Source organism: Dipodomys spectabilis, unplaced genomic scaffold (assembly GCF_019054845.1).
Source record: "Dipodomys spectabilis isolate Male_0828 unplaced genomic scaffold, ASM1905484v1 ptg000321l, whole genome shotgun sequence".
In the NCBI taxonomy this organism is placed as follows: Eukaryota; Metazoa; Chordata; class Mammalia; order Rodentia; family Heteromyidae; genus Dipodomys; species Dipodomys spectabilis.
In genome coordinates this window covers 759,897-786,225 of record NW_024870998.1, presented here as the reverse complement: position 1 = coordinate 786,225, position 26,329 = coordinate 759,897, and the positions used below count along the sequence as shown (strand labels likewise).

Sequence of the window (26,329 nt, the reverse complement as noted above, 5' to 3'; positions counted from 1 at the left end):
GCGGGGGGGGGGCAGGAGGGCGGGGGGGGATGCAGAAGGAGGCAGGAGGGCGGGGGGGTGCAGGAGGGGCCGGGAGGCAGGAGGGCAGGGGGGGTGCAGGAGGGGCCGGGAGGCAGGAGGGCGGGGGGGTGCAGGAGGGGCCGGGAGGCAGGAGGGCAGGGGGGGTGCAGGAGGGGCCGCGGGGCAGGAGGGCGGGGGGGGGGGGTGCAGGAGGAGGCAGGAGGAGCCGGAGGCAGGAGGGGCAGGGGAAGAAGGGGTTGGGGGAGGACAGGAGGGGAGCGGGCAGGAGGGGCCCGGGCGTGGCCGCCCCAGCCGCCTTTCATCCGCGCCCGCGCCGTTTCCTTCCCTCGGCTTCCGGCCCCAGCCCGCAAGGTCTCCTTACCGTGCTGCCGGGGTTTTACCCTAAATTAAGAGCCCGTCGGCAGCCCTCGAGCTCGTTCCTACGGCCACAGCTGCGCTGCCCAGGTGCGGGCCATCGGCTCCGCTCCCGCAGGTGCGGCTGGGCTCGGCCGCGACTCTCAGGTGCCCGGATCGGACCGGCCCCGCCCACCGGCCCCGCCCACACCAGGGCCCGCCCCCAGATAGACACGCCCCGCCCCCGCAGGCCCACCCGCCCGTCGGCGCCCCCCCACGTGCTTCCGGAGAGTGAGAGAGCTCCCGGCGCTGACTCAGCCGGGTTTGGAGGGCGGGGCCGCGGGCGGGGCCGGCGGGGTCTCACCTCCCTCCCCACTGCCCTTTCCGGTAGTAGGGATAGGATGGTGACTTCTGAACCCACAGCGGGACCGCGTGGAGTGCTCTCGTGGTTGGAGGTGAGTCCTCCGCGCTACGGCCCCCACGTGGCCGAGGGGGCGGAGCGCTGGATATTGGGCGGGCACGTGCACGGGGCGGGGCCTTCGGGGGACCCCCCCCCCCCGCGCAGGTGGGCGGGGCCTTGCCGGCGCGGAACCCGAGGGCGCGGGGCGGGGCCTGGGCTGGCAGGGCGGGGTCGGAGGGGCGGGGCCCGGGCTGGGGGCGGGGTCGGGGGCGGGGCCCGGGCTGGGGGCGGGGTCGGAGGGGCGGGGCCCGAGCTGGCGGGGCGGGGCCGACGGGGCGGGGCCGGGCTGGTAGGGTGGAGGCCGCGGGAGGCCAGTTTCCTGGTCCCCTCCCCGCCCCGGGGCCAGTGGCCACCTGTGCCCCGCCCTGCGGGCCGCGCCCGTGCCCGGGAACCTCGAGCCGCGCTGGGCGCCGAGGTCTGAGTCCGTGCTTGGGGTGCGCCCGGCTCCGCAGCGAGCTCGCCGCCGCGCGGACGGAAGCCCTTGCCCCGGGGACCGCGGAGCCGCCTGTGGAGTGTCCTCCCGGGCGGGAAGCCGGCCGGAGCCGCGACACCATGAGCAGCCCCGGGGGCGCGCAGAAACAGGAAATAGACTGCCTGAGTCCCGAAGCCCAGAGACTGGTGAGAGGCGCCCCTGCCCCCGCCGGCCCCGCGCCCGCGCCCCGCCGGCCTCGCGCCCGCGCCCCTGACCCCGCCGGCCCCGCGCCCCGCCGGCCTCGCGCCCGCGCCCCTGACCCCGCCGGCCTCGCGCCCGCGCCCCCGCCGGCCCCGCGCCCCCGCCGGCCCCGCGCACGCGCCCCCGCCGGCCCCGCGCCCCCGCCGGCCCCGCGCACGCGCCCCCCGCCGGCCCCGCGCCCCCCGCCGGCCCCGCGCCCCCGCCCGCCGGCCCCGCGCCCCCGCCGGCCCCGCGCACGCGCCCCCCGCCGGCCCCGCGCCCCCGCCCGCCGGCCCCGCGCCCCGCCGGCCCCGCGCCCGCCAGCCCCGCGCCCGCCCCCCGCCGGCCCCGCGCCCGCCAGCCCCGCGCCCCGCTGGCCCAGCGCCCGCGCCGCTGCCCCCACCGGCCCCGCCCCCGCCGGCCCCGCGTCCCCGCGCCCCTTCCGAGGCCGGAGAGGACCCCCGTCAGTCTCCACTCCCGACCTCAGTCGTCTCTGCCCCTCTCCTTCCTCTGCCCGGCGCTGTCTTCTCTCTCTTCCGTCTCGGCCCACCCCTCCTCTGCCTCGGCCTCTGGAGACGGTCTCCGGCCGGCCGTGGCCTGGGTCCGGCCGAGGTCTGGGGCCCGAGATCGGGGCCCGCACGTGCTGTAGACCTTCAGGAGCTGCTTCTGTAGTTCACAAAACATGGCACCTAGCAGCTGGCGCCCTGGGCGGCTGGCGTGGCTCCTGACCCCGGGCCTCTTCCGTCGTCAAAGGCCCCGAGCCCAACTCTGCTTTGGCCGGCCGGCCTGGAGCCCTCCAGGACTCCACATTTGGGAGGATTTCACCTTGAACCCGCTCAGGGCTCAGCAGCCGGACCACAGATGCTGGCTGCCAGGGAGCAAGGAGGGAAAGGTTTATCTTCGCCCATTTTCACGCAGCTTATGACGGGGTTGTTGGCGGGGGGCGAGGGGGGGGGGGAACGACAGGGCTGACTGGGTCACCAGCCTGGACTTGAACTCTGGTCTCCTAACTTCCTGAGTACTAGGATTACAGCCTGGCTCCCAGTCCAGGTTCCTTCTGGTGGTTTGGGATGGAGATATATAAAAGTAAACACAGTGTAGAAAAAAATACTTTGTAAACTTGATGCTATGGAGAGCCCCTGGGTTCCACTTACAAGGTTTGGGTGGGACTGTGATTAAAGCGTTCACCAGGTAGAGCTCAGTCAGTGCTGGTGTGTGTGGAGGAGTGAAGATGAGGGACTGCTCCCCCCTGGGGGGAAGTTAGTAGAAACTATGGGAGAAACAGAAATGTGGAGAGAGAGGTCCTGAGGCCGGCAGACCAGTAGGTTCCTTGCAGAGAACCACAAGCAGTATTTCAAAGTTTTTGTTTGTTTGGGGACCTTTTTTGGGGAGGGGGTAAAACTTTAGTATTTTGTTTCTGTGGCCTCCAGCATTCAGATAGACCTTGGGACTGCTTCCTACCCTGTGACTTCATTGGCTTCCAGGGCCCAGGGACTCCGCAGTGAAAAGCCAGGATCCCCATCGGGGAAAGATCTTGGACAGGGAAGGACAGAACTCTGCTGAGATGCTGATGTTCCAGAGGCAGGCCAGGCTCCCCTTAGAAGGCAAAGAATGAGACCCCGAGGAGGAGTCTAAAGCCCTAGAGTGGACTGCTCAAGGCCTGGCAACGGGAGGGGGAAACTCTGAGAAGATGTGAGGAAGGCCAGGCCAGGGCGCTGAGAAGGAGCGTAGAAATAACCCTGGCTGCGGCTCCTCACTTAACACTTGGAGCCTTCTAGGGAGACCTGGATTAGGTGCTGCCAGGAAGGGAGAGAAAAGCCAAATGCCTGAACGGCTGAGGCTTACCCAAAGTTCTAGAACCCAGTGAGCTCAGAAAACTGAAAGAGGGTGTGTGTGTGTGTGTGTGTGTGTGTGTGTGTGTGTGTGTGTGTGTGTGTGTGTGTGTGTGTGTGTGTGTGTGTGTGTGTGTGTGTGTGTGTGTGTGTGTGTGTGTGTGTATGTGTGTGTGTGTGTGTGTGTGTGTGTGTGTGTGTAAGCCAGACTTGGTAGTGAGCCCTGCCCCATGAGAGGCTATTTTTAGTCTTTCTTTATCCCTATTACTTCAAAGATTCATACATTTCCCAGCCCTGAATTTGGGTAAGAGCTGCTACTCTGAGCAGGCCTAGGCCATGTGATGTGTGGTTATACCTCCTCTGTGTGTGTGCACACATGTGTGTTCACATGTGTGTGAGCACATGTCTGCACCAGTTCTCTGGCCTGAAATTAGGGCCTGGGTATGTCTTAGCTGTTTTGCTCAAGGTTGGCACTCTATTTGAGGCCACAGCTCCACCTTCTTGCTTTTGGGTGGTTAATGGAGGTAAGAGCCACAGACTTTCCTGCCTGGACTGGCTTTGAACTTCAGTCCTCAGATTTCAGCCTCTTGAGATAGCTATTATTGAAGGTGTTGAGCCACCAGTACCTGGCTTCCTCTTACCTCTTTAAGACTGAAAATATTGAGTCCTGGAACATAATTGGTCCCAGATTTCCAGGAAGAAACTGTGACCTGTAGGAGGTCTATAAAAAAAGGCACTAGTAGCAATAAGTGTGTTAAAGAGGAAGGTAGAATGCAATGAATGCTCAGGGTGTTGATTGGTGGTTGGGAGGGAAGTCTGGTGGTTCTGTGCCAGGGCACAGAGGAGGAGCCTGCCACCACCCTGGGTGCTGGTTAGGTGTGCAGCTGTGACAAGCAGTGAACATTGCAGACTGGCTTGTGTGTGTCACTAGCTCCTAGGATAGAGGCCTGGAGGTCTCCGGGGAGCAGAAGGGAGGGCCTAGGGCTGCAGAGCTGTGAACAGACACTAGAGGAAAACACATATGGTGATCTCTGCCCCGCTTAGCAAACTTGGGGTTGGATATGGTGGTGCACGTCTGTAATCCCAGCACTGGGGATGCTAAGACAGGAGGATGGAGAGTTCAGTGCCACACTGAGCACTGAGATATTGTCTCAAAAACAAAAGAACAAGCAAACAAAAGCAAAGGCCAGGGTTGTGCTCAGGGCTGGAGTACTTGCCTAGTATCTGCAACATACAAGATGCTTGATTCCATCTCCTATAGCTCTCTCATACACACCCACACCATACCATACACACACCACACCATCCACACACCACACCATACACACATGCGTACCCATACAATACCACACACATACCATATCACACACCATACTATACACATACCACACCGTACCCATACAATACCACACACACACACACCATATCATACAAACACCATCACACACACACACACCATACCACACACACACACACATATCACACACCATACCATACACACACCACACCATATCACACACACACCACACTATGCACACACCACACTATACACACACCACACCATATCACACACACCATACTATGTACATACCATACACACATCATATACAATACCACACCTACACCATACCACACCTACACCTATCACACACACACCATACCACACATACAAAACCACACATACACCATACCAAACACACACACACACACACAGATTGGAGCAGATGTCTGGCTGTTTTCACAAGTCCTGGGTGACTCTTGTCTGCCCAGGAACTGAGGCAGAGGATGATACCACAGTGCTAAACTCCATTTTCTTCACTTCTGGCACCACCCTGTGTGTGACCAGGTTATGTCATCTCTGGTCTCTTTCCACATGCTGAGCGCTTGGTCCTACCCCGGGCTGAGAGCTTCCGCCGTGCTGCGCCCATTCTCAGGCTGAGGACTTTTCTACTGTAATTAAGAATATCAAGCTGGACACCTGTGGCTCACACCTGTAATCCTAACTACTTGGGGCTGAGATCAGAAAATCACAGTTCAAAACCAGTCTGGGTAGGAATGTCTATGAGACTCTTCAATTAACTTCCAAGAAGTGGGAAAGTGGAGCTGTGGCTCAAATGGTAGAGCACCAACCTTGAGCAAAACAAGCTCAAGGACAGCGCCCAGACCATGAGTTCAAGTTCCAGTACCAGCTCAGTACTTGGCACTGGGGCTACGATGGAAATGAAATTTCCCTTTTTCTTTAAGAGTTAGTTTCTGTTTAGCCCGAACCCGCATCACATAGCGGAACACAGAAAGCCCCTGCCGTCCCAACTGCACATCCACGGAGCTATTTACAGTTGCCCAACGCAGCTGATTGCAGTGTTACCTGATGAGAGCGAGGTCCCAGCGTGTCGCGGCAGAGCTGGAGGTGGCAGGTTGTCCAGCGACTTTGCTCCTCAAAAGGCAATGTGCAAGAGGAATTTCTTATCCCTGAAGAATCAGGCCCTGTGACTCAGAACGGGAGTCGTTTATGACCCATTAGTCATATGAGTGTTTCCAAAGTATCTGCTCCCGTTTACATGAACCTTGGGTGCTAGTGGCCAGCATGTGCAGATTGCTGACCGATCTCCTGAAGGTTGCACAGGGACTGGGAGGAGAGGAGTTTTTATGACCTTACTGTCCTTACTGGAGGCCACCCACATGTCAGTGAATTTTTTAAATGAAGAAACTCATTTCCATGAAATGGATTAACTTTACTAGAACTTTCATTATTCAGAATGTAAAGATAAGATTAACTTGCTCTTTTTTCCCCAAATTAAACTTCTTTTCTTTTTCTTTTTTTTTTGGGGAAGTAAAGCCTCCTTATGTAACTTAGACTGGCCTCACAGTCCTCTGCCTCAGCTTCCCAAGTGCTAGGATTACAGGTGTGCACCACCATGCCTGGCTCACTAATTCGAACCTACCCAAGGTTTAATAATTCCGGGTTATGATGTGATTACAGATGTTCATTGTTACAGTTCCCTGACCCCAGCCAAAATCTGGACCAATAAACCAAACAAATAACAAAGACACACCCAGCATCACATCGTTCCTCTCATGGAGAGGGCCGATATTTCAAGGGGATTCTTCTTGGTGTAACTTGATAGCCTTAAAACCAGGTTGGTTTTTACTCCAGTCTTAAAGTATAGCTACTTTGTAGTAGAAAAGTAATTAGTCCTAAATTACTACAAAGAAGATTTACTTTTAACTTGAACCAAACTGTTTCATTTGTTAGTATAATGGGGATTTTCAAAGTGGCTTGGTTTCTTACTCCTCTGGTCTTTTTAAATCTGTGGCTGGGCCAGGGAGGTGTAATTTTCCTAGATGAGGAGTCGGGGTCAGGTGGGCTGGTCACTCTGCCCAGGGGGCGCCTCTGCACTCTTGCCTGCTTGCCACTTGTCGGCAGGAGGTCCTGCAGAAGTAGTCAAAGCAGCCCAGCTTACCCATCCCCTGCCACCAGCCTGCTGAGGGTGTACGTGGTTCTGAGCCATGACTTCATGGTACTGGATAGTTTTACCATCTCCCTTTCACAGAGAAAGAGGAAACCGGGGCCCAAAAAGGTTGGAGCTTCCCAAATCCCCACAGCTGGTCCTGAAGTACAGCCAATTCATACCCGGGCCTGGGAACTGGGTGCTGCCAGTGGCTGTACACAGTACACAGTACTGTATGCAGTACTCCAAGCCAGGCTGGCAGGTTGGAAGTGTTACAAGGGGTTTCTCCGCTGCTGTGAGTGTCTCTGGGCAGCAGTGGGTGTCATCACCCTAGTTCCAGGGTTGACGAGTTTCTTCGGGCTCTTAGGACCTAACTGAGTCTGTACTGCTGAGAGCTCTGCAGAGGGCTTCATTGTGTCAGAGGCTTCTGCGTCTGACCGTGCTCAGACCAGAGAAAGTCGAGTGAGCTTTATTCCCTCAGTACGATGGGAGAGAGTTGCAGACGCCTCACAGTTTTGCTATAGTGTCACTATACTGACACTGTAATTATTACAACAGCGGACTCTTGGAAGTCACAGTGATCTAAGTCTTCTTCCTCCCCCCACCCAATAGACAAGCTTAGCAGGGTAGCAGTGGAGGCTTCCTGGGATTTTGGTATCTTCCAGCTCATCTGAGTTAGCTCTGGTAGCAGTGCGGTTTTTCACAGTGCCCCCTGCACCCCACCGTCGGTACCCCCCCCCCATCAGCTGGCTGTCAGGAATGCTGTCCGCAGGTGTTCTGAGCCCCCACGGGATCCCTGGCATGATCAGAGCTTCAGCCTGCTCCAGAAAGGAGCCAGGGGAACGGCTCCTTCGTGGGAGAGAGGAGGGGACCCCCCCGGCAAAGCCGTGGGGCGCTGGTGGCACACGTGGTCCCACTCGTTGCTAGTTGTTGTGGTGGTGTGCCACGTGTGTGTGTGCGTGCCACTGACGGAAACCCAAGATCTGTTCTGTACAGAGACCTAGAGACCCAGAATTTCAGAGAACAGGGAAGTTCTTAGCACCTAGCGAGGGGAAGGAAGCTGTAGAAATATCGCCTTGCCTCCCTCCTTCAGTGGGGTGCTGTTAAAATATTAAGTAACTTCTCCAACTTCCCGACTTATATGCGAACGGCCCACCTGCCAGCTTGGTCTCCCGTGGTCTCCTGGTCTTCCTGTCACTCACCCAAAGGGCGGCAGGCAGCCTGGAGAGGCCTGCCGGCCTGGTGCTTCTTAAACTTCCCCTCTGCTCCCCAGCGGCTGCGGCCCCGCTGGAAGCAGCCCTGCAGGACTGCCGCTTCCCGACAGCGGCTCCCTCCACAATCGGGAACACTTGTGGAACAACCGATCTGGGTTAATTTTGATAGAATCATAGTGTTCTGAATAAAACTCTGCTTACATAGTAGCTTCTGGCTTTCTGTTCTCCAGATCTTCACATATCTGAGCATGCTGATAAAACCCCCCCCCCTGGGCTGGGAAGGTGGCTCAGTGGTAGAGCGCTTGCCTTGCATGCCTGAGGCCCTGAGTTCGATTCCTCAGCACCACATAAGCAAGAAGAAAAAAGCCAGAAGTGGCACTGTGGCTCAAGTGGTAGAGTGCTAGCCTTGAGCTGAAGAGCTGAGGAACAGTGCCCAGGCCCAGAGTTCAGGCCCCACGACTGGATCCCCCCCCAAAGAAAAAAAAAAGCACACCCCGTTAGCTGTGTGGCTGAACAGGCTCAGCAGACGCGGCTGAGAACAGCAGTGCCCTGCCCCGTGCTGCGGTGTTAAAGCTGGGTTCTCAGCCTTGCAGACCTAGAGATGTGGCTGTCTGTCTGTCTCTTTCTCTCGTCAGTATTAGGGTTGAACTCAGGTGGTCTACCACTTGATTCATGTCCCCAAGGCCTTCTTGCTTTATTTTTAGGATAGGGTCTCAGTTTTATGCCACCTTGGACTGCAGCCCTCCTGGGTACACTTCCAGCATAGCCGGGGTGACACGCACATGCCACCATGCCACCTTTTGGCTGACGTGCCATGCCAGCTCTTGCAAAGTTTTCTTTTCTTTTTTGTTGGTCGTGGGGCCTGAACTCTGGGCCTGGGCACTGTCCCTCAGCTCTTCAGCTCAAGGCTAGCGCTCTACCACTTGAGCCATAGCACCACTTCTGGCTTTTTTTCTGCTTATGTGGTGCTGAGGAATCAAACCCAGGGCCTCAGGCCTGCAAGGCAAGCACTCTACCACTGAGCCACCTTCCCAGCCCCAAGTTTTCTTTTCTTTTTTGAGGTAATGAGGTTTGAACTCTGGGCCTCAGGCTTGCTAAGCTGGTGCTGTAGCACTTGAACCACATCTCCAGTTCTCCTTTTTTGCTGGTTGTTTTGGAGATGAAGTCTAGTGAACTTTTCTGCCCAGGGTGGCCTTGAACTATGATCTCTCAGATCTCAGCCTCCTGGGTAGCAAGGAAGTATGAGTCATAGGCATCCAACTCATGAACTTTCTACCTAGACTGGCCAGGAGCCATAGCCTCCTGTATAGCTAGAATTATAAGCAGGAGCCACTACACAGATGCTTTGTATGTGTACGTATATGTGCGTGTGTGGAGCTAGTTGCTTTGCTTCTGTATAACTAAACGAATGAAATTCCTGGGCGTCCAAATCAACCAGCACATGTAATTTCAAGTCAGGAGAGGTTTTTAAGTTTAGGCGGGGTATGGTGGCACACGCCTGTGCTCCCAGACCTCCCAGAGGTGAGAGGATTGGCACTCTGGGTTAGCCCAAGCACAGTTAGCATGGGACTCCTGAAAAACAAGGAAGCGAAAGGACTGGGGTGGGGCTGAGAAAGTGAGAGGTATCCCTCACTAGAGTGCCAGTCGCCTCCGGAGCTGGCAGCGGACATTCGAACTGTGTGACTCACGTTCAGAATCAGTGTGTGGATACAAAAATCACCCTGCGGTGGTTCTACTGCCTGAGTAGCCAATGGGAAAGCTCTTCCCAGCACCGGAGGCAGATGATTGGTGAGCCCGCCTTTCCCCAGGGTCCACCAAGCCCCGCCCTGTCCACTGCCCTCTGAAAAGGTAGCCATGCCCGGTGCCCTCACACACTCACAGCCAGAAAAGCAGGGGTCCTTGTTGTTGGGGAATTGGTTGGAGATGGCTACACCACGGTTCTGGACAGATGATCATTTCTCTTGAGGCCGAACTGATGGCAGTGAGGGACTACCGGCCGTGAGCCCAGAAACCTAGCCCCCACCAGGGCTGCAGGGGCACTGCCTGCGCACCCTTCCTGTTGGGTCCCCCATTCCACTCGGCTGCCTTGGCAGCGGACTGTTTGAAGAGTCTGCACTAAAGAGGGTGGGGGTTTCCGTGGAAACTGAAGTGGTGGCCACTGCCACGTCCTGTCACCAGGGCAACTCAGGAAAAGGATTCTGTGTCCCCCCCGCAGCCTCCATCCACCCCCGGCCGGAAGCTGCCCAGCAGGCCTAGGAGTGTGCTGGGCCCCAGGCTGAGATTTCCCAGTTTTATTTCCAGGAGCTTTATTTCCTCTTGGGGAGGAAATGGACTGGGACTGGGCTCTTGTCCCCAAACAAAGCCAGTTCTTTCTTAATTCCTTTAGGCACAACTGCACAGTCTTCCAGGTCCACTTCCACTAGGGCATTTCCTTGCAGTACAGGAGATGGAGCCCAGAACCCTGCGCTTGCTAGGCAAGTGCTCCAATTGGCCACTTAAATACAGCCTTAAAGCTTTTCTAATAAGGTCATACATTCTAGTTCTAGTTACGCATGGCATGGGCCCTGGCAAAAATGCCGCTGAGTTTTCTCAGTTCTGATTAATTCGCAAAGCTGGAGACTAGAGTGACCACATGTAGTTAGTGTGAAGTTCCTGGTATTTGTAGGATGTGTTACCACGTGCAAGTTCTTCCCTGAGCAGCTGCCTGGCCGTCAGTCCATCTGCTTCCTTTTGAGGAAGCAGACCAGGCAGCAGCTGCTGCTCCAACAGCGTTCCCCTTCAGGGCATGTTAACTATCCTGTGCAGTTAGTCTGCCCTGGGCCCAGCCATCCTTCTGGGCTGACTTTCCAGGCCTCAGGGCTTCCTCGACCTGGAGGAGAGACTGACCTGGGACCATCTCAATCCCATTCCCTGGGGCTTGGCTGAGGGCGACACCCACAGACCCCTCCAGCTTCTTGGTGGAACCCTGCAGCTTGGCGGCCCTACTGCGTGGTTGCTGGGGGAGGGGAGGGCCCAGAGCCCCAGGGAAGGACTAGGAGGAAATGCTTGAAGACCAGGGCTTTGGAGAGTGGTCTGGGATTGTGAGAAAGCTGTGGGACAGGCATCCTGGGGTCACAGCCTCTGCCACCGCAGGGGCTCTGGGTAGACCCACAGACCACCCTGTGGGCTGTTAGGGACCCTGGTGCACTTTGCCTCCTGCTCACAGATCCCTTATCTCAGGCCTGGGAGCCAGGGTGGAGGAGGGTCTGGGGGTGGGGCCCGGTGAGAGAGAGGGCCTCTGTATCCCGGGTGACTGAGGTGACTGCTGGCATGCGCTCTGCGCTCTGCTCTCCGCTCACGAACTTCTTCACACGCTTCGCCAGCCGCTCCGGGGACACCACACTGAGGGCCGCGCAGCCCTGAGAAGGCATTTCAGTGGGAGAAATCCTCCCACCAGCCTGGGGCCTGAGCAGCTGGTCTGTGTGACGGCGGGGAGGTCCCAAGGCCCTGGGGTCACACTGCTGGCTTTTCTCCCGATCTCTGCTCACGGTCGTCTTTCCTGCTGTCGCCCTACGCAGGCGCACTGTGGGTCTGTGTCTCTCCCCGTGTGGTTGCACCATTGGGTTCGTGTGTGGTGAGTACATGGAAGGGTGGGTGGGGTGCAGGGTCCAGTTTTCTGGAGTTTTCCCAAGGAAGCAACTTTGGTAATATGTGGGACCTGTCCTTCCAGCCAGTCTCACCCCAAGAGGAGTTCACCCAAAGGGCCACCTCCGTGAAGCTCCAGGGAGCCAGGCTGGACCCACAGCACACTGGGTGGGGGGGGAGAGTAGGGTCAGCCATGTCCCTTGGGAGAGGAACTGTATCTCAAATTCAGGACCAGCAGTAGGGGATCGGGGCAGCCCGCTGGCCTGGGACCCCGCGGTCAGCCCCTGCCCTGCCTGGCCAGTGCCCGCCAACCCTAGCCACACAGCAAGCCCTCGCAAGCAGCAGCACCCCGGGCTTGAGACGCCTCTGGGTCTCCCCAGCCTCTGACTTAGCAGGTGTGGGCAGGGCCGAGAGCAGTCCCCCGAGACTGCTGCTCTGCTGGGGTGACATCTGAGAGCCCCATGCTCCCCCCACTCAGCACCCATCCACCTCCAGAGTCTGCACCTCCCCCCACCCATCCCCCACTCAGCACTCATCCACCTCCAGAATCTACACCTCCCCCCACCCATCCCCCACTCAACACCCATCCACCTCCAGAGTCTACACCTCCCATACCCCACCTCAGCACCCATCCACCTCCAGAGTCTGTACCTCCCTTACCCCGTACCCCACCTCAGCACCCATCCACCTCCAGAGTCTGCACCTCCCCCCACCCATCCCCCACTCAGCACCCATCCACCTCCAGAGTCTGCACCTCCCTCCACCCACCCCCACTCAGCACCCATCCACCTCCAGAGTCTGCACCTCCCCCCATCCCCCACTCAACACCCATCCACCTCCAGAGTCTGTACCTCCCTTACCCCGTACCCCACCTCAGCACCCATCCACCTCCAGAGTCTGCACCTCCCCCCACCCACCCCCACTCAGCACCCATCCACCTCCAGAATCTACACCTCCCCCACACCCATCTCCCACTCAGCACCCATCCACCTCCAGAGTCTGTACCCCACCCCATCCCCCACCTCAGCACCCATCCACCTCCAGAGTCTGCACCTCCCCCACACCCATCCCCCACTCAGCACCCATCCACCTCCAGAGTCTGCACCCCACCCCAACCCCCACTCAGCACCCATCCACCTCCAGAGTCTACACCTCCCATCCCCCACCTCAGCACCCATCCACCTCCAGAGCCTGCACCTCCCTCCACCCACCCCCACCTCATCACCCATCCACCTCCAGAGTCTACACCTCCCATACCCCACCTCAGCACCCATCCACCTCCAGAGTCTGCACCCCACCCCATCCCCCATTCAGCACCCATCCACTTCCAGAGTCTGCACCTCCCCCCACCCACCCCCACTCAGCACCCATCCACCTCCAGAATCTACACCTCCCCCCACCCATCCCCCACTCAGCACCCATCCACCTCCAGAGTCTGCACCTCCCCCACACCCCCTCCAGGTCACCAGAAGAAGAATCAGAGGACACCATCCTCTTCCTTCCTGAAATGTGACAAGATGGCCCCCAGTAGGCCCATTGAGCGTTTTGGGAGTCCCCAGGCTTCATCCACAGCTTTGGCTTTGGGAGCACCCTTTGGGTGGGAGGCTGGGCCTTGTTGGGAAGAGGGCCTTTCCCTGGCGAGGGAGCAGGGGGGTCAGATGCTGCCTCAGATGCCGCAGGTCACAGGGCCTGCGGGCTGTGGGTGGCTGTGGAGGGGCGGGCAGGCTCTGCTGGCTCTGTGCCCAGTGAGCAGTCTTCTCTCCCTCTCCTCCCCTCCTAAATTCTGTCCTCCGCCAGTGTGCTTTGCCTGTGCTTTCCCTGTGCCACCGATCCTTCCTGCTGGCTGTGTTGGGTTATTGTCATCTCCCACTGGGCAGGGAGCTTAGAGCAGGCCCCATCGGGACCTCCACCGACTCCGAGCACCCCCACCCCCACCAGGCCTTTGGGTTTGTGGGGTCCATAGGAGGGATGTGGGGTGTGCTCAGGCTTCAGTATCTATGTACCTAGAGGCTCGGGCTGGCTTGGTGGCAGGGCCCCTCCCTCGCTGCTAATGAAGGGCACTTCCACAACCAGGGCCCGTCCCCCACATTTCAGTCAGGGCCATGTTTTCTTTTTAGTAGGGGATTTGGTTTTCTCATTATGTGTCCCAAGCCTCAAACTGTGATCCTCCTGCCTCAGCCTTCTGATTCCAGGGTCGCAGTGCTGTGTTCTTGATTTCAGTACTTAGTGATTCTGAGTATTTAAGTATTTACCCTCTGAGTAGAGGCTCCAGGGCCTGAAGCGCAGCACTCCGGCTGTCCGGGCACCATGTCAGGTGTACCTCATTACCCCAGCCCGGCCGTGGCGCTCTCTACTTTGCTGCTCAGGTTCAGATTAGGACCCCCACCCTCCACTTCTGGGAGAGGCTGAGTTCTCACGCTTACACCACTGTGTCAGTGTAATTTGTCTCCCTGCATCCTGTGGGAGTGGGAGTGGTCCCTGCTGTGAGGGCCAGCACGCTGCCCCGGTCCCCAGCACATGGCACAATTGGAAACCATTAGCACAGTCTGGCATGCTGTGCCCTCGGGCACGCAGTTGTGTACTTTACCAAAGCACGGGTTCTGCAGGCTTTGCGCTGCTCCCAAGCGCTCCTGCCTGGACCCCCGGTACGGTATGTGGGCCTGGCTGCATGCTGAACTCTTAGTCACCACCGTGGGTCCCAACTGTGTGGGTTGTATTCAGTGGCTCGGTCCTGTCCAGCTTTCCCTCAGCCCAGACTTCATGGATCTTGTTCCTGACCATTGTCATTCTCTCTGTGCAGATGATTCGCTCTGTACTCTATCTTCTTGCTAAAGTCTCTGAAGATGATGCACGGTTGTTGAAGCTCTCTATGATACTTTTTTTCAGCACTGGGCTTGAACTCAGGACCTCAGGCTCTTAGCTTTTCCTGCTCAGCATTCTACCACCTAATCCATGCGACCAGTTGAGGCTTTTTGATGGTTTGAGATAAGAGTCTTGAGGATTTATCTTCATTAGGCTGGTTTTGAACCACTGTCCTCAGCTCTCAGACTCCTCCTGAGTAGATACTTGAGGCAACTCTATGACAGTCTGTTTCTCGGTAGCTTCATACTTTTGTCTAGGCTAGCCTTAGGCATCTCTCCTTCTGTCTCCCAAGTAACTGGGATGTACAAGCATCTGCCGCCTCCTCCAGTCCTCTGTATGACTAGATCTTCTGCCGACAGGACAGCTGTGGCTGTGACACTAGGCCCAGCTCATGTGTGGGTTGTGCACTGGTTTTGGCACATACCCCTGTTGATCTTTAGTCTGGCAGGTTCCAGGAAGTGAGCTGATGGCCGCTACTTCCTGTATTACCAGCACTTCACATACGGGTTCTTTATAAGTAGGGGCCTGCTGGGATCTGGAATGTATTGAAGTACACATCCATCTCCTTTCTGAAGCCTAAGGTGCAGTGACAGGTGGCATGGTGGAGCTCAGCTTGCTGTGCCCTCATGCTGAATTGGTCCTAGAGTTGGCTTCATCCAAGGGGGTTCCTTCCTTACCAGCCCTGCAGGCAGGGGCTGGCACATTTTACTCTTTGAGCTCTACTACCCTCAAGGACGAGCAGGCTGAAGTGGCTCTCCATAGAAACTGGACCTGACGGTCAGGCGGCAGGTGCACGTGGCCCGGGAGGCGGGAGTTGAGCCAGCATAGATGGGATTGGATGACAGACCGGCACCCAGGGTGAGCATGCAGGGGCTCGACTCCCCTGCCCCCTCCCTGAGCAGGCACTGTGAACTGTGACGTTAGGGGCTTCCTCATCTCCTGTTTTGGTCCTTCCCTGTTGTGTAACAAATATCCAGACTCAAGGCTGAGAATAGTCACCATCTAGCTGGGCGCCGGTGGCTCACACCTGTCATCCTAGCTACTTAAGAGGCTGAGATCTGAGGATCGCAGTTCAAAACCAGCCCGGGCAGGAAAGTCCGTGAGACTCTGATCTCCAATAAACCACCAGAAAACCAGAAGTGATGCTGTGGCTCAAGTGGTAGAGCACTTGCCTTGAGCTGAAGAGCTAAGGGATATCGCCCAGACCCAGAGTTCAAACCCCACAACCAATAAAAAAGAATAGTCCTCACCTCTGCCCTCAGCCCTGGGGTCAGGATCACGGACCCTGCCTTGCTGGGTCCCTGCCTTGCTGGGTCCCTGCCTGGCATCACCAGCTGCGCTCGGGGCTGACCCGGCCCAGGGCCTTCTGGAGCTTGGAGCATGACTCTTCCTCGGAGCCTCCTTGGGTTATCAGTCTGTGGTTCCCTCTTCCTTCTGACCAACACCGGGGAGCCGCGGGAGCCGCTCTCGGCTCTTGGAGGCTGGGACACGCCTCAGCCATGTGGCATCTTCCTTCAGGCCAGCAAAAGGCTCCCTCTAACCTCTAGACCCTCATGTAGGGGACTTGCTCAACTCGGTCAGTGACGAGGGACCTTCCTGATTTGTACACGTGGTGTAACCATGACAGGAGTGATGTCATGTCACTGTCCCACCCACACTGGAAGACGAGGTCTCTGCAGAGTGTGCACTGGGGGCCAGATTCTTGGGGAAAACCTTCTAGAACTGCTGACTGCTCCTGCTAGCCCTTCCCTTCCTCCTTTCTCCTTCCTTACATTCATTCTACTCCTTCCCTCTCCTTGCTGCCCCTCCTTATTGCTCTCCACCCGAGCTCAAGGGCTGAGCTGCTTGCTGTCACAGTCCTTGCCTACTCTGTGTGAGCTTGGAAAGGAGCCAGTGTGCGCCGAGCCCCCACCCAGGGCCCCGGAGGCAGCCGTGACCACAGGGCGCCCACGTGACCACAGCTGCTTTGCCGCCTCACCCCCTCTCCAGCCTCGGGACCTCTGTGGACCTCTGCAAGGCTCTTTACAGAGTGTGACTGCTCTGGAGCTTTTGAAACAGCAGTGACGTATGCGTTGGTGTGCAGCCGTGCCTGAGCTAAGGGGGCGCTCCACCTGAGCAGCCTGAGCTAAGGGAACGCTCCACCTGAGCAGCCTGAGCTAAGGGGGCGCTCCACCTGAGCAGCCTGAGCTAAGGGGGCGCTCCACCTGAGCTAAGGGAGCGCTCCACCTGAGCAGCCTGAGCTAAGGGGGCGCTCCACCTGAGCAGCCTGAGCTAAGGGGGCGCTCCACCTGAGCAGCCTGAGCTAAGGGGGCGCTCCACCTGAGCAGCCTGAGCTAAGGGGGTGCTCCACCTGAGCAGCCTGAGCTAAGGGAGCGCTCCACCTGAGCAGCCTGAGCACTCGCTCGTTTGGAGCACTGGTAGAGGAACCACTCATGATAGAGCAGATTTCTTAGGAGAACATGACAGCCTCGACAGCCGTCAGGTCCGGTGTGGTGGCACATACCTGTAATCTAGATATCCAGGAAACTGAGGCAGGAAGATGGAGGGTTCCAGACCAGCCTTCCTCCTCTACAGGGGAAGAGGAGGAGGACTGAGCCAGTTTACAGTGCAAATGGGGGAGGGGTGTCGGCACTATCGGGGGCCCTCCTGGCTGAGCCCCATGCAGCATACCTAGCCTTGGTATTGGCTGTTTCCACTGGCCAGCCGCCTAGTGTCCCCGTAGCCCATGTTAGGACAATTTAGGGAGCAGTGAGTGTGCAAATCTGTCCGTGGAGCTGTGGGCAGCAGAATTTCTGGGGTAGCCCAGCCTCCTGGCTGTTTTGTGCCATAAGGTAGGAACAAGCCGGAGACTCGTGAACTGTGAGCCAGTGTGGACGTAAATGGCAGTTGTCAGCATGGCTGCCTCGTTAGGCGGCTCGTAGAACCGTGCGGGCCTTGCAGGTTGCTAGGTCGAGGCAGACCCATGAACTGCAAGGCCCAGAGCCCACGCTGTGCCTTGTTTCCTGCGGGGAGCGTGGCTCCTGCACGGAATGAGGTCAGCGGGTCTGCTGGCGGGGACTGGGCAGAAGTCTTGCAGAGTGGGTCAGAGGCCTGGGGTCTGGCAGCCTTTCCAGGCTCTGTTTTCTGCCCTGTAAGGGTCGGGGTCGAGCTGGGGCCTGACCCCAGAGCGGCTGCAGGAAACGCTGGCGTGGTCTGATGATGTGCTTAGAATGAGAGCTGAGCGTTGGGTGCAAATGATGATGACACCGTCCATCGACCTGTCCGGGTGCCCTGAGATGTCTGCTGATGCCCGGGCCGCAGAAACCCCATCCTGGGGTGCGTGTATTTCCTGGTCATTTGAGCCTGTGACAGAACGTTAACTGGACCAGAGTAGGACACTGACAGTGACATACAGCATGCCTTAGCAACCTCAGTGCAGGATTTTTTCTTACTTTTTCTTTTTCTTTTTGTTGGTCATGGGGCTTGAACTCTGGGTCTGGGCGCTGTCCCTCAGCTCCTTAGCTCAAGGTAGTGCTCTACCACTTGAGCCACAGCGCCACTTCCAGGTTTTTCAGTTTATGTGGTGCTGAGGAATCAAATCAGCACTCTACCCCTAAGTCACCTTCCCAGCCCTCCACCTTTTCATTTTAAGGGACACTTTATGGCTTTTCTCTGGCCTGTCCAATTTGCAAGCGTTGCTGTTCTTGGAGCTCAGAGCTGTTCCTGAGCGGAGGCCCGGTGAAATGACAACTGTGATATCCTGACACCCAGTGACCACCGGCCACATGGCCTTGGTGGCACGGGTGCCAGGCACACGGCCTGCACAGCATGGATATGCTGATGGAAAAGATGGCTCCCACCCGAAGCTGGGTGGGACAGGACAGTGCAAGTTTTCATCTCACTACTCAAAGCACTGTACAATTTAAAACCTAAAAATGGAGCTGTGGGGGGGAAGCTGGAGGGGGAGGTAAAGTAGGAGAAAAATGAGGGAAGGGGTAACAAGTTTGGGAAGCAATGTATTCTTACCTTACTTATGTAACTATCACCCCTCTGTACATCACCTTGACAATAAAAAAAAAAAAAAAATGGAGCCGGATACTGGTGTTTCAGGCTGTAATCCTAGCTTCTCAGGAGGCTAAGATCTGAGGGTCATGGTTGGAAGTCAGCCTAGGCAGGAAAGTCTGTGAGATTCTTCTCTTCAATTAACCACCAAGCTGCAAGTGGATGTGTGGTTCAAGTAGTAGAGTGGTAGCCTTGAGCGGAAGAGCTCAGGGTTACCACCCAGGCCCTGGGTTCAAGCCCCAAGACTGGCAGACATACAAATGCATGTGTACACACACACACACAGAGTTAAAAATTGAATTATTTCTAGGATTTTCCATGTCATGTTTCAGCCTTTATTGGGTCACAGGTAACTACAACCTTAGAAAGTTGGATCAGGGAGCTGTGTGTTCCCTCAGCAGCGTTTTTAGTTCGTGTGAGCCTGTGCCTCATGGCTATGTGTTTGTTCAGCTCTAAACAAGGTTTTCTCCCACAGCGTCGTTAGTCATGTACCCAGGGCTGCCGCTGGTCTGTCTTCTAATGAGATTTCCGGGTCTGTTTTCAGGCGGAGGCCAGGCTTGCAGCGAAGCGTGCTGCCCGGGCCGAGGCTCGAGAGATCCGAATGCGGGAGCTGGAGCGGCAGCAGAAGGAGGTGAGCCGGGGTCTGGGCGGGTCTGTTGAGGGTGGGTTCAGGTCAGGGCGGCGGGCAATTGCAGAGGCACCTGTCCCCTCCGAGGCTCTAGTTGGAATGTGTTTGCCGGGGTGGCTGCTGTCCAAGGTCAGCCCAGGGGTGCACATAGCATGGATGCCTCCCGTGCCTACCCAGCCCCGGGCCAGCCTGGGTCTGAAGAGAGGGGAGGGAAGGGGAGGGGACGGGAGGGGAGGGGAGAAGAGGAGAGGCAAATCCCAGCCCAGCTTTCCGGGCCAAGCTTCGAGCTCTAACTGTTGAACTAGAGGCTCTGAATTAAAGCCAGAAAGAGCAGATTGGTTGTTTTTGCCTAATTGACCAACTTGTTCGCTTACAAATGCCTTACCTGCGTCTTACACATGTGGAATAGCTAGATGGCACAGAAAGGAACTGTTGGGTCTGTGTGGGGCTTTTTAGCTCACTTTAGGACAGCAATCTTTTCATGTCCTTCCAGATAGTGAGGCAAAGGGACCCCGCGACGTAAGCTCTTCCTGTTAAGTAGCTGTGAACGTAACGTGTTGGCCAAGGTGACTGGCCATGTCTAGGGCTGATTTTCGTCCACAGGCTCTGCTTGGGCCCACACAGCCCGGAAACCCTAGCAGGCGTTCACCTTGGGTGCTTTCAGATAAAAATCTGACTTTTACTTTCTCCTCCAGTGACTTCCGTGCTAGGACCAAGCTGGTCACAGTTGTGTTCTCTGTAGGGTTGGCTGGCCCCGGCCTACACCGCTCCTTGCTGTCCCGTGAGGTGTGCAAGCAGAGGAGGGGCGTGGCTGTGCTTGATTTGGGGAGAGCGCTTATCAGGTAGTCTGAGAAGGGGTGTAGAGCCGGGGACCCCTGCCACAGGGGGCAGTCATCCCATGGTCCTGTTGGGAGGGAAAAGCGGCTCACTAGGAAGGGCTTCAGTGCTGGGGTCTCCAGGGACACGGCACCTTAGAGCCTGGCCCTCCTGCCATGGTGACAGAGTGACCTGCGTGGCCAGGTAGCCAGGCAGCACACTCACCTGCGTCTGAGCAGGGCTCCGAAAACGCTTGCACCTGCTCAAAGGGATCACAGTGCTCCCTGTCTTCCCTCAGGGACTGTAAATACCATTGTAAGTTGCAGCTGCTATGTTACTGTGCCTTACCGTTTAATATTGCTGGTTTCTTTCTCTCCTATTGACTCAGAGAAGCAGGGTTAGCGTTTTTCCCGATTCCAATCTCCTCTCAAGTCATATGTATTATTTCCAAATAGAAAAAGGAAAGGCGCTCCTAGGTTTTCACGTGAGTTATTTGGACTCCACGGTCTGCAGCAGCTTCCTGTTCCTGCTGTTTAACTGAAGCCCCTCCCCTTGCCCTCCTAGCCAAAGCAAGGGGCAGAGCTATCCTGAGCCAGGCTCAGGATCGAAGGCCCTTCAGGAAGCACCACACACACAAACAGTTGGACTGGGAAGTGTGGGGGGGGGGGGGGGGAAGGGGGGACAATGAACTAGACTCTGTTGTGTTTTAGGCCACTCCACCTGGTTCCCGAGGCAGCGCCGGCACGGGTGCCATCCCTACACCTCGCACCTCTGCTCAGAGTGCCTGCGCAGGCCTGCTGCAGTGGAGCTTCTATTGCCAGTTGGTCCTCTAAGAAACTATTTTAATCGTATTTCCATCTGCATCTTTTTTATTAGCTTTAGTTGTACGAAAGGGTTTCAGTTCAACGTGTCAGCTCCTCCATGCTTACCTACACGTGCGAAGGGGCCTGTGTGTACACGCTAGGCGAAGGGTGAGCTGCTGGTGGCCTGAGCCGGGGCCTGACGCCCTCACTACCCAAAGCCCGGGCTATTATTAGCACCAGTGAACATGGCTGAGCTTGTGCCATCTGATAGCCTGCACGCTGACATTTTGAGTTGTTGAATAAGGGGAAATGAATATGCTCAGGAAGACCCGTGTTTAACTAGTAGGGTTCGTATTTTGATGGAAAAACTGGGAAACTCCACCTTGTCTTCCTGCCCACGTGGAGCTTCTGAGTAGCCCTGGTGTTCCCGGAGGGGTATCATCGGCCCAGAGCTCCGAGTCCAGCTAGGCGTTGCGGAAGGGGCCATGCTGAGAGCCAGAGTTAGGGTCCCCAGGAAGCCCTGTATGAGAAGTGGCGAAGGGAGCTATGTTGGGGTACTGGCTGGTCATCAGGCCTCTCCAGACCCAGGCAGCCCCAGCCACCCTACACCTTGATTTATCCGAACCCTCAGTGCCTCTCTGCAGACACGGACAGGCTGCAGCCGCCTGACCCTGGCTCTCTGGCTGTTTGAGAGGGCATGGACGCCTACTTTCAGTGGGCTCACTAGGAGAAGATAACTTGCACACACCCTTCAGGAAACCCCAGTGAATCCTGAATTCCAGGGGCGAGCCGATGCTGATAGAAAAAGACAGGGCTCGGAGTATGACCTGTTGCTACTGAGACGATAAACCTTTTTCAGCTGAGGTGCCGTGTTTATTTATAGTCACAATATTGAATGTGTGCACCTGTGCGCCCACGCAAGCCTAGAAACTTGGTGTTTCCAGCCCTTCACTCTGACTGGCCTGGACAGGACTGGCACTGTGTACGCTTTGTTGAATAAATACAAATAAACAGGCAGCTCATTTCATCTAGTGTCACTGCGTAATTAGAAGAAGGCTCTACAGCAAAGCAGTCATGTCACCGAATGGTAATAACCTCCTTCGAAATAGGGCAGTTGCATCCTAAAGACCTCTGTAATTTGCTGGAGTTCCTCTGGTATTCTGTACACATCCGTCTGGATCCGAACACTGAAGTTTCATTCTTCTGTGTTTGGGAGCTGACCGGTGGACTGTAATTTACGTCACTGCACTTTCTGCTTGAATTTTGTTATTTTCAGAAGAATATCTCATACTGTTTCCCACTAGTGCCAGTACGTTATAGTTACTTCTGCATTAGGAGTTATTGTAATAACCAGCCCGATTCTGGCAGACATGTTTTACCAGGGTGTCTAAGTTGGGATGTGAGTGAATGACACCATGATGCTCTTCATTGGACTTCACACGCTCTTGTGCTCGGCTTACCCCCATTGCAGGGACCCCAGTGTGGCCTTTCCTCACATTTCTGGTTATTTACAGAACCTTCTGCCTGATGCTCCTGTGGCTCTAATTGGATTTTCTGTTTTTCTCCTGTCTCTCTGTCCTTCTCTGTAGATCTATCAGGTTCAAAAGGTAGGCTCATTTTATCCTTCATTTTCTAATCTGCATGGACTGGTGTTTTTTCCTTGCTGAGATCTTGTCACCTCTGAAGAACCACGCCTTGCACTGAAGATGGCTGCCGGCCTCCTTGTCTGTGGGCTTGTCTGCGGAAGCATGCTCCACCATGGGAAGCAAGCACCCCTCTCCACCCCCATCCCTTGAGGAATTAAACTTAGAAAGCAAATTCTAAGCCAACCACTAGTGGCTTGCTCCTGTCATCCTAGCTACTCAGGAAGCTGAGACTGGAGGATCACAGTACAAAACCAGCCTGAGCAGATAAGCCTGTGAGACTTACCGACAATTAACCACCAAAAAGCCAGAAGGAGAACTGTGGGTCAGGTGCTAGAGCACCAGCCTTGAGTAGAAAATCTCAGGGATAGCACCCAGGTCTGAGTTCAAGCCCTAGTACTAGCACAAAAAAGAGAAAACAACAAAAATTCTAGCACAAAAGTCATTTCAGAATTTGAAGAACCTTTTCAAAGCAAAGATTCAAAGAAATCTTTCCACATAGCTTTATTAGAAAGACTTCAAAAAAACCAGTGTACCTTACCACACATGAAGAGACTCCTGGATATTGTTTTTTAAATCCAAATGAGAAAGGAAATGGAAATACAGCCATACAGTTCCCCGGCTGAGTCTTAGACAGTGTGTGTCTCTGCCCCTAGCTGTCGTGGGGGCAGCTGAGGTTTAGAATGAAAAGGCCAAACACAGAAAACCTAGGGAGAACCACATCCGCGCCCCAGGGGAGCCACTGATGCCCCGAGAATTTATGCAGCTGAACAAAGTACATTTCCGGTAGATGAGTCCAGTGTGTTTCCCAGTAGGGAAATGCATCCCGAGCCAGAGCTCCAAACCATCTGCAGAGTCCAGGGAGAAATGAGCAGGTCCAGGGCTGGGCTGGTGGCCTCAGGGTCACTGGTGCAGGGCAGGGAACACTGCTGTCCCTGACCCACCCCGGGGACCCAGCTGGCCATCTCCACTTGCGCCCTCCCTGTCCTGCCCAGGGCCACTGCAGGGCTTTCTGTTGAGGCACACCCCTGATACAGTGAGAAGGTGAACTTATGTAGGATGCACAGCTGGAGAGACCTCCGGAAGTCCACAGCCAGAGGACACACACACACACACACACACACACACACACACACACACACACGTGGGAGGGAAGGGAAGGCTTTCCTTACCAAAGTAATCCAGGATGAGGGACAGGGCGGCTGGCATTTCTCCCAGCCCAGTGGGCCACTGTGTGTACATGGTCTCTCTGGAAACAAAGCTGGTTCTGGGAGCTCAGCGCCTTCCAAAGCAGTCTGCCCCTCGCTCCCCTCTGCATGACTCACTGCTACATCCTAACCTGTATTTGCTCTGGAGGGCCGGGCTGGTGCGGTTGGCTGAGGCTAGGGCTGCACTGGGCACGGGGCTGGGCACGGGGCAGGCACTAGGCACTGCGGTTTCCAGACTGCTCTCCCCCATGACGGATGTGGGAATGCGGCTGGGGTTACAGCTCCCCGAGCCAGGTGAGAGAGCATGAATACTGTTCTTAGTGTAACCACACACAAACATCAGCATGGATTGTGGCAAAGGAAAAATATAAAACCAGAAAAACTGGTAATACAGACTTCTTTTGGAATCTGATTAACTCGTGAATACACACAGATTTCCTCTGTAAAAAGAGCAATTTTCCTTCTATTTCCTTGTGATTAAACTCGAGAAGAGATAAAGATAAAGCAGGCATGAGGGCTTCCTTCTTACTCCTGACAAGTCTGGCTGGGCTGAGCTGCCAGCCTCAGAGTGTAAAAAGCTTGAGGCCAAGGCGGTCAATGAAATTGAAGTTACACTCTGACTGTAGCAAGTGCTGGCTTTGATTCCCTTTCCCGAGTCTATTCTAAGGAAATAGCTTAAGTGAAAAAAGAGGTGGTTCATATGGTTTTTTGTAGTAGAGTTTGATCTGGCTTAGTTTTTAAAGCGTTGCAGAGTTCTCCTGATTTCTCCTCTTCCAATGTTCTACTTAGCAGCATCTCTTAAGAGAGAGGCCTGAGTCCATCCGGGACTAGCATGTCTTAAATCCAGCTGCCTTTTCTCAATGACACTAAACCAAACTGAGCAGCAGCACGTTCTGGTGATTGTAAAGCATACAGCTACCTCTACTCCCGCCAGCCTCTTTTTCTCTCTCTTTTTTTTGTAAGAGTGTAATGTGAAAAGAAATCACAGCTATGTTTTATGAGATTGAGTATGGTTTATTGTTCCTTGATTTTCTTACTGGAAATGGAGGGGAAAGTAAGGAGAACGGCAGAACCCCATTATTTGAATCCATAGCCTGTTTCCCACTTGATGTTGGAGCTCCTGTACTGTGCTGTGCTCTTCGAGGGCTAACTTGCATCGTGATGATTTAGACTGGCAAGGTACATCCATGGAGCCATTAGCTAGTGTAAACCCCAAACGTAACTTGAGGTGCACACCTTTCTCCCTTGCCCACAGACCTCCACAGGCTCCGGGCACTTTGGGTCCAAGCAGGCCCTAAGGACAGCCGAAGGGTGTGACCTCTCTGGCCTGAGTCTCTTCAGCACAAACACCAGGAACATGTGATCTGGAAGTCCAGATCAGCCCAGCATTTCTCCCCCGTGGTCTCTGGGTTTCTTCCCTTCTGGGACAGTAGCACACGCCGGCCCTAGGCGGAGCTTCACCTGAGCAGGGTTCATTCCGCTCACGCGCTTGCTCTGAAGGCCCGGGAGCTTCATTGAGATGTTTGTGATGCTCCAGGTGTCTCCAGAGGCCATCCTGGCCCAGGCCTGCTTTGGGACCAGTGGCTTGCAGGGATTGGCCAGGCCTCTTGCAGGCTTGACTCCACTGAGCTGCAGCTGCTTTGCCTGGCATGAGACACAACACCCCCTTCCCCGTGTGCTGGGGTAGCAGGGGGGAGGTGCATGTCCCCACAGTGCCTGTGCCTTTGCCATGGTTGCTTCCTGACTAATTTTCTTTCCCTTCTGTCTATAGAAATATTATGGGCTGGATACGAAATGGGGTGACATCGAACAGTGGATGGTAGGCCTTGAATGCAATTTTAAGACATAAGTGGTTTTTAACTTAATTTGCATGCAGATTAATTATGTGGATAGATTTCCTACTGCAGCATGATTTGATGGTGCGTGTTTTCTCTGGGGCATCTCTGTGTCTGGTCTGACCGTGTGCACCCCGTATGCGGCCTGCGTAGAAGCGTCCAGGCCAGCACAGGTGATGTGGCTCCTGCGGAGCTGCTGGCTGGCATCCACGGGAGGGCACGTGTGAGGCGCGGCATCCACAGCCCCCAGCTTCCTGTGTAGAAGTTTCTCCACTAGACTCAAGCTGGGCACGTGTCCCCCAAGTGAGAACTTTCCAGAAAAACCTTGAGTTAATGACCATCTTGTCTCACTACGTTCCAGTTGGAACCAGAAGGGGCCACAGGCTCCCTTTCCTTCCTCGGACTGCAGCAACTGCTGTCAGCCCTTCCATCCCTTCTGACCTTCATACGCCCTCACCCTTCCACACCCACGAAGGAAAACCCTCCACCTCTCCTGCCCATTCCCTAGACCTGCCCTTCTGCCTCCTCAGGTCAGATGGTGCTAGCTCACCCCCAGGGATTACCCCCCACCCCCATCCTTGGCCCTCACAGGAGAGGTGACCCCATGGTGAGGTCTGGGAGGCCACTTTGTGGTGCTTCCCACTGGTCCCATAAAGATCACCCACCTCCTCCTGGCTGGCTTCAGGGGCATGTCCTCACTGCTCCCAGCCTTTGAGAACCTGGCCAGGGTGTGGACGTTCTGTTCAGTGTTCCTCATTCCTAAAACAAGACTATCACCCAGCATCTTAGATGCTCCAGAGGATAGGAAAATCAAGAACACACACTTCCTCTGTTGAAACAAACGTGACTAAGCATCCTGGCACTGATGCACGCCTGCAGTCCTAGCTACTGAGGAGGCTGAGGTCTGA

General features: G+C 55.8%; 1 protein-coding gene across 14 annotated transcripts in view; it reads left to right on the top strand.

Annotated features, from left to right (window-relative positions):
• Lrrfip1 (LRR binding FLII interacting protein 1) overlaps positions 1 to 26,329 on the top strand; it is a 122,561-nt gene that overhangs the window by 48,072 nt on the left and 48,160 nt on the right. For 10 of the 14 annotated variants that reach the window (XM_042702325.1, XM_042702326.1, XM_042702318.1 and 7 more), the window contains exon 2: positions 19,033 to 19,119. In XM_042702325.1, coding sequence (XP_042558259.1) covers positions 19,033 to 19,119 — 87 coding nt within the window. Of the gene's footprint in view, positions 1 to 1,144; positions 1,433 to 19,032; positions 19,120 to 22,324; positions 22,343 to 25,357; positions 25,406 to 26,329 lie in introns of those variants that run through there. The other 4 variants (XM_042702328.1, XM_042702327.1, XM_042702315.1 and 1 more) reach the window with 4 other exon arrangements.